At 44.7% G+C, this 8,156-nt stretch overlaps 1 protein-coding gene across 1 annotated transcript; it reads left to right on the top strand.

The window, feature by feature from the left end:
• Positions 1-2,541: 2,541 nt before the first annotated feature.
• LOC129820949 (claudin-14-like) lies at positions 2,542-7,539 on the top strand. The gene is made up of 4 exons (XM_055878102.1): positions 2,542-2,765; positions 4,704-5,875; positions 6,004-6,232; positions 6,341-7,539. Exons 2-4 carry the CDS (start codon positions 5,642-5,644, stop codon positions 6,619-6,621), a joined length of 744 nt encoding a protein of 247 aa, XP_055734077.1. The 5' UTR covers positions 2,542-2,765; positions 4,704-5,641; the 3' UTR covers positions 6,622-7,539.
• The last annotated feature ends 617 nt before the right edge of the window (positions 7,540-8,156 follow it).

Here is an 8,156-nt window from a genome sequence, read left to right as displayed (position 1 = left end):
AGAGAGACCTAAGACAACAACATAACAAGGCAGCAACACATGACAACACAGCATGGTAGAAACACAACATGACAGCAACATGGTAGGAACACAACATGACAACAACATGGTAGCAACAAAACATGACAACAACATGGTAGAAACACAACATGACAACAACATGGTAGCAGCAAAAAAAACATGATACAAACATTATTGGGCAAAGTCAACAGCACAAAAGTCAAGAAGGTAGAGACAACAATACATCACACAAAGCAGCCACAACTGTCAGTAAGAGTGTCCATGATTGAGTCTTTGAATGAAGAGATCGAGATAAAACTGTCCAGTTTGAGTGTTTGTTGCAGCTCGTTCCAGTCATTAGCTGCAATGAACTGAAATATGGAGCGACCCAGGGATGTGCGTGCTTTGGGGACCTTTAACAGAATGTGACTGGCAGAACGGTGTTGTATGTGGAGGATGAGGGCTGCAGTAGATATCTCAGACAGGGGGGAGTGAGGCCTAAGAGGGTTTTATAAATAAGCATTAACCAGTGGGTCTTGCAACGGGTATACAGAGATGACCAGTTTACAGAGGAGTATAGAGTGCAGTGATGTGTCCTATAAGGAGCATTGGTGACGAATCTGATGGCCGAATGGTAAAGAACATCTAGCCGCTCGAGAGCACCCTTACCTGCCGATCTATAAATTACATCTTCGTAATCTAGCATGGGTAGGATGGTCATCTGAATCAGGGTTAGTTTGGCAGCTTGGGTGAAAGAGGAGTGATTACGACAGAGGAAACCAAGTCTAGATTTAACTTTAGCCTGCAGCTTTGATATGTGCTGAGAGAAGGACTGTGCACCGTCTAGCCATACTCCCAAGTACTTGTATGAGGTGACTACCTCAAGCTCTAAACCTCAGAGGTAGTAATCACACCTGTAGGAAGAGGGGCATTCTTCTTACCAAACCACATGACCTTTGTTTTGGAGGTGTTCAGAACAAGGTTAAGTGTAGAGAAAGCTTGTTGGACACTAAGAAATCTTTGTTGTAGAGCATTTAACACAAAATGCAGGTTTCTCTACCTGCAGGGAGAAACTTTGTAGTGGGGCAGGGGAAAAAGAGGGACAAGCATCGGGGAAAGTCGCATTGGAAGGGGTGGGAGATGAGGAAATGTTGGACGGGCAAGGAGGCATGAGTCAAATAGGAATCCTGACTTAAAGAAGTGGTGATTAAAGAGTTCAGCCATGTGCTTCTTGTCAGTAACAACCACATCATCAACTTTGGGCAGCTGTGAGGAGGTCTTTATTCTCCAGGTCTTTAACTGTTTTCCAGAACTTCTTGGGGTTAGACCCACAGAGAGAGAACTGCTCCTTAAAGTAACTAACTTTGGCCTTCCGGATAGCCTGAGTGCACTTATTTCTCATTTGCCTGAACGAGAGCCAGTCAGCCTGAGAATGCGTGCCGAGCCTTTCACCAAATGCAATTCTTGAGGTGGAGTAACTCTGCAAGATCACGGTCGAACCAGGGGCTGAACCTGTTTTTAATTCTGATTTTCTTTATGGGGGCGTGTTTGTTAATACCACTGAAAATATCAAAAAAGAAGGTCCAAGCATCTTCGACAGAGGGGATCAAGCTGATTCTATACCATTTCAGAGGCCAGTTCATGAAGGAAGGCTTGCAAATTAAAGTTTTTTAGCAAGCGTCTATGACAAATCAGGACAGGTCATTTCACTGAGCAGCCATTACGAACACAGGCTGTAAAACAGTGATCACTAATACCTATCAGGATTATTTGTGAGGATAACATCAAGGAGAGTAGCCTTTTCTGGGTGTTTGGAGTCATACCTTGTGGGATTGGTGATAATCTGGGAAATATTTAGGGCGTCCCATTGCTTTAGGACTTGGTCAGGTGGTTTAAGCATGTCCCAGTTTAGGTCACATAGCAGTACAAATTCAGACTTAGTGTAAGGGACCAGGAGAGAGCTTAGGGCAGGTAGGGTACAGGCCGGTGCTGATGGAGGACGATAGCACCCAGCAACAGTCAACAAAGAGGTATTTGAAAGTTTAATGCTTAAAACCAGCAAATCAAATTGTTTGGGGACAGACATGGAGACAACCGAGCACTGAATGTGATCCTTGGTAAAGATTGCCACTCCACCACCTTTGGAAGATCTGAAAAAGCTTATAACCAGAAAGGTTAACATCAGTATTCAAAACACTCTTCCTTAACCACGTCTCAGTAATGACCAGCTAAGGCATGATCATTTATAATACCGTCATTATCTGCTATTGTCTTCTTGAAATACTCTAAGATTAGATACTTCACTGTCATCAAACATTTTTAATTTTGATCTGTTGTTTACATCTTCCTTTTTGTTGTTGATGCCCTCCCTCTTCCCCTGGGGCAGGAACTATGTTTGCATCTAACCCTGATAGAGCTGAAGTAAGCTACACCAGACCGAGCCACACTGCGTCACATTACTGACAGACGGTTGTCACCTCCCTGACAGGACAATAAGAATACACACATACCCATACACTGCCCCCACTTGGACACTGAAGCAGAGGCGACACTGGTGATAGAGGGAAAGAGAGAGCAAGAGAGAGCAAGCAAACAGAGAGCTGGTCTGGTCTGGGTTATGGCGTGCAGCATTGACAAGCCTGTTAACTATAGAGAGTCATATAAATGCTTTATAACATGGGTCTGTGAATCTGCATAGAACACGTAAACATAAACTGCCAGCCGCTTGCCGCCTCCTGCAGCATTGGACAGCACCCATGTCACAGGTAAGAAGGAAAGAGGAGGGTGTATGTGTTGAGTAAATCACTTTGTTGGGGTTCTTATTTTGTAGCTTTGTATAATATGTGCTACGTGCACGGGAAAAAGAAAGTTTTAACTCACGTGAGCAGTAGCCAACAACATGTTCATCTGTTGTTCTATTGTGTGGGTGTCTCCTCCCTTACAGAATCAATCATTAAACACAAAGAGCATTCTGTTCCCAGTGTCCCAGTGAGGAATGGAACTGCTGTGCTTTGATAGAGTATAGAAATAGTATAATGGTGACGGTTTTGTTTCAAGATTGGTGGTAGATGAATGAAAACTGGAAAGTGGAGTAGGAAGTGAAACATCATAGTATTGACGTCAACTTTAATCCCTCTGAATGAGGCAAAGGAGAACTGTAGTATGATAGGCCTATATGTATAAAGCAGAATAGCAATGGCATGTGGTTTAGTTCTGAGGTGTTCATTCTATTTTGGATCAGCCATGTCTGGAGCCTGCAGGTCTCCTGTCTGTCACTGTCCAGAGTTTGTGTGTGTGCGTGTGTGTGTGTGTGTGTGTGTGCGTGTGTGTGTGTGTGTGTGTGTGTGTGTGTGTGTGTGTGTGTGTGTGTGTGTGTGTGTGTGTGTGTGTGTGTGTGTGTGTGTGTGTGTGTGTGTGTGTGTGCGCGTGTGTGTGTGTGTGTGTGTGACCCACTGGCAGCAGTAGAATCATATCAGGACTCTGATCCCATATGGCAGAAGCTTCCACACATTATCTACCCTCTCTGAAAAAAGGTTCCAAAAGGGTTCTTCAGCTATCTCAAAGGAGCACCCTTCTTGGGTTCCATGTAGAAAGGAAAGGATTCTACATAGAACCCAAAAAGGTTTTACCTGGAACCCAAATAGCTTCTACTTGGAACCAAAATATTCTACCTAGAACCAAAAAGGGTTATTCAAAGGTTTCTACTATGGGGATAGCCGAAGAACTTTAGATTCTAGATAGCACCTTTTTTTGTGTACCGACAACACCCCCTCTCTCCTCCACTTCTTCAGATAATAATGTTTTATTACTTTATGCTTTATGACACAATCAACTTTGCTGTGACATTTAATATTACTGCCATTTGTTGTAAACAACGATAGTGGGTGTGGCAATGTGTGTTATATTGTTCACTAGATCCATGGCCCTCTCCTGTCTGCATTCTTCAAATCACAGTAAAAGTTGTTTTCCAAAGTAAGTTACATAAGATGGAGAAGACAGGGGAAAACAGAGTGAGTGAAAGTCAATGCTTAACTACCCGTGGGTTCCCAATACTTAAACGTCTAAACTACAGTATCTGTACCTCAGAAGCCCTTCCAAGAATCTCAATTTAATCAAACTTGCTATGCAGTATTCATACAAAAGCATATTAAAATAATTGTGTCCTGTGGTTAAATAAAATTAGGAGGTACAATATATATTATATACATATATATATGCCATTTAGCAGACTCTTTTATCCAAAGCAACTTACAGTCATGCGTGTATTCATTTTACATATGGGTGGTCCCGGGAATCAAACTCACTATCCTGGCATTACAAGCACCATGCTCTACCAACTGAGCTACATGCAAATAATTTGATGAAGCTTGTGACTAAATTACACATCTGTCTGTGAATGAACCACAGTTACCACTTTTGTAGAGTTCTATATACCAACTGCATGTTACATATTCACAGTGATAGAATTCCAAACAGTATGATTAGCCTATAATAAAATGAGTTTTATTGTACATGGTGAAATCCATTATTTATTATGGACCAGCTGAATGCTTCTCATGAAGTCGTTTCAGTGTTTCTGAACAAGGGGTTATAAAAAAGTCTCTCAGTCTCATTCAGAAGTTAGTGGTTTGTAACGTTCAACTCAGTGTTGAACGTTACAGTGTCGGTTTCTGTGAATGTTTAATCATGAGTGTTCTCCACAGGGGCAGGGGGACAGGACAGTCACAGTCAAAGAGAGACTAGCTAGCTGAGCACAGGGGACTACAATCAACAGGTGGAGCTGAACGAATAAGCTATTAGTCGCAGGCTCAGCCAACAAGACCAGGGACAGAAGCGTCAGTAGAAGGCCCTGTCAGAGAGAGCTCTAGAGACCATGTGAAAGCCATAGCCATTGTTTAAAACAACTCCAGAGACGACAACTGAAGCCTAGCCCCAGAGACTGAAGTCACTGCACAGAGTTCCGGAGACAACACTGAAGCCTAGCCCCAGAGACTGAAGTCACTGCACAGAGCTCCGGAGACAACACTGAAGCCTAGCCCCAGAGACTGAAGTCACTGCACAGAGTTCCGGAGACAACACTGAAGCCTAGCCCCAGAGACTGAAGTCACTGCACAGAGCTCTGGAGACAACACTGAAGCCTAGCCCCAGAGACTGAAGTCACTGCACAGAGTTCCGGAGACAACACTGAAGCCTAGCCCCAGAGACTGAAGTCACTGCACAGAGCTCCGGAGACAACACAGAAGCCTAGCCCCAGAGACTGAAGTCACTGCACAGAGCTCCGGAGACAACACTGAAGCCTAGCCCCAGAGACTGAAGTCACTGCACAGAGTTCCGGAGACAACACTGAAGCCAGCGAAACCACAACCCCTGGGCCCCAAAGAGACCACCACTACGGGATGGCTTCAACACTGTGACTGACTCTAGACCCACTGGAGTTCCAACTGTACAGCTGGAAACCAGAGCTAAAGACGAGAATAATAGGATATTAAACTCACGTCTCAAAGGGATTATTGTGTGGTTGTGTGTGTGGCTCTGTGTGGGTGGTTCTGTGTGTGTTGTCTTGGGTGAAGCAGTGCAGTGTGTGAGCTAGTTTTGTTTTAAGTTCTGTGTGTGTAGTTCTCCATCAGCAGATGTTGCCGAAATGGCCAGCATGGTGGTCCAGCTCCTGGGCTTCTTCCTGGGTCTGTTGGGGCTTGTAGTTAGTGTAGTTGCTACGGTGCTCCCCCACTGGCGGCGGACGTCATATGTGGGCTCTAACATCATCACAGCCACTACATACATGAAGGGGCTCTGGATGGAGTGTGTGTGGCACAGCACGGGCATCTACCAGTGTGAAGTACTTCGCTCAATGCTGGCTCTGCCACCTGACCTGCAAGTAGGAATGATTGGTTAATTGATTTGTTAATTGATTGATTCATAGAATGGATTCATTTGAGCAACAGCCATTATGATACTAAATTCCTTTCTCCTCCCTCCTTCCTTGACCCTGCTCCCTCCCTCTAGGCAGCGCGGGCGTTGATGGTGCTATCCTGTCTGACCTCCACCCTGGCAGTCCTGGTGTCCTCTACAGGGATGAAGTGTACCCGCTGTGCCCGACGCTCCCCCACCAAGCACGTCCTGGCCATCAGCGGAGGGGTCTGCTTCCTGTCTGCAGGCATGCTCTGCCTTTTCACTGTCTGCTGGACAACCAATGATGTCATCCTCGACTTCTACAACCCCATCCTACCTGAAGGTACTATTAATTCTATCAGTCCTGTTTACTTGTATTTTATTAGAACTCAGCTTTTGCTTATAATTGTCTGTTCAGATAAATAACAAGAAATTTTACTATGTGTTGCAGGTATGAAGTATGAGATTGGCATGGCGGTGTATTTGGGCTATGTCTCGGCCTGTCTAAGTCTGATGGGAGGGGCAGTGCTCTGTTGGAACTGTGAGGGGCGGACCGGGAACGCCCTCCCCCTCCATCTACCTCGTCATCACCACCCTCCTCCTCCCCCTGTCTTCAGCACTTTAAACACCCCAGCACCCCCCTACTATCCCCCTGCCGCACTGAATGGCAACCGCACTCCCTCACGCACCTCAGTGTCCAGCAGTGGCTACAGACTCAACGACTATGTCTGAGGGATGGAGGACACACTCAATTATTGCTTCCTAGTGTGGAAGTGGACACATTTAATGATTATGTTTGAATGTGGAATATAATACAGACTGATTGACTACGTCTAAGGAAGGTTCACACTCAATGACTTTCCAGACAACCTCCAGGGAGTGAGTGAGGATGAGTGTGTTTTACAGTGTTGATGTTGTTCAGGTTGTGTCCTTCCTCTCTAGGGCTTCTCTGAGGTAAAGTCCACAAGGTAATCCTGTCCTCTTTATCCTGTTGACTTTGTATGTTTACTATAAGAATCCAGAAACACACTTTTGAACATCAACAGCCTTATTCCCTGATACAAAACAAGCTTCCTTCGTTAAGGCCTTCAGGACAAAGACAGCATATACCATAATGATAAGCCATATAGTTTTCTTCCATGTGTATTATCATGTGTTCCAGTTTCATAGCTCATAACTTCATGGCTGTTAGATGAACACAAATAGATTTTTAACTGCTTCAAATGTTGTGAAGCACTTCCTGTCTTCTCTATTATTTAATATATGTAAACTGCTTTATACTTCTCCTGTTATCTTAAAATACCAAAGTCACAATGGTGCAACAGACTACAATTGAGCTTGAGGGTGGTAGGATAGGCTACTACTAACTACACTGAAAAAAATCTAAACGCAACAATTTAAAAGATTTTACAGTTCATAAGGAAATCAGTCATTTTAAATAAATTCATTAGGCCCTTGGGCTCCCGAGTGACGCAGCGTTCTAAGGCACTGCATCTCAGTGCTAGAGGCGTCACTACAGACCCTGGTTCGATTTCAGGCTGTATCACAACCGGACGTGATTGGGAGTCCCATAGGGCTGCACACAATTGGCCCAGCGTCGTCTGGGTTTGGCCAGGGTAGGCTGTCATTGTAAATAAGAATTTGTTCTTAACTAACTTGCCTAGTTAAATAAAAATCTATGGATTTCACATGACTGGTAATACAGATGTGCATCTGTTGGTCACAGACACCTTAAAAAAAAAGGTAGGGGCGTGGATCAGAAAACCAGTCAGTATTTGGTGTGACCACCATTTGCCTCATGCAGTCACATCTCCTTCACTCAGAGTTGACCAGGCTGTCGATTGTGGCCAGTCTTCAACTGCTATGTGAAGTTGCTGGATATTTGTGGGAATTGGAACACGCTGTCGTACATGTCGATCCAGAACATCCCAAATATGCTCAATGAGTGACATGTCTGGTGAGTATGCAGGCCATGGAAGAACTGGTACATTTTCAGCTTCGAGAAAATGCAATTGTTTTCATTGTCCGTAGCTTATGCCTGCCCATATCATAACCCCACCGCCACCATGGGGCACTCTGTTCACAACATTAACACCAGCAAACCGCTCATCTACACAACGCCATACATGCTGTCTGTCATCTGCCCGGTACTGTTGAAACCGGGATTCATCCGTGAAGAGCACACTTCTCCAGCGTGCCAGTGGCCATCGAAGGTGAGCATTTGCCCACTGAAGTCAGTTACGATGCCGAACTGCAGTCAGTCAAGA

This window comes from Salvelinus fontinalis, chromosome 23, assembly GCF_029448725.1.
Source record: "Salvelinus fontinalis isolate EN_2023a chromosome 23, ASM2944872v1, whole genome shotgun sequence".
Classification (NCBI taxonomy): Eukaryota; Metazoa; Chordata; class Actinopteri; order Salmoniformes; family Salmonidae; genus Salvelinus; species Salvelinus fontinalis.
The sequence above is the reverse complement of the archived record's forward strand: the minus strand, read 5'-3'. Positions and strand labels throughout refer to the sequence as shown.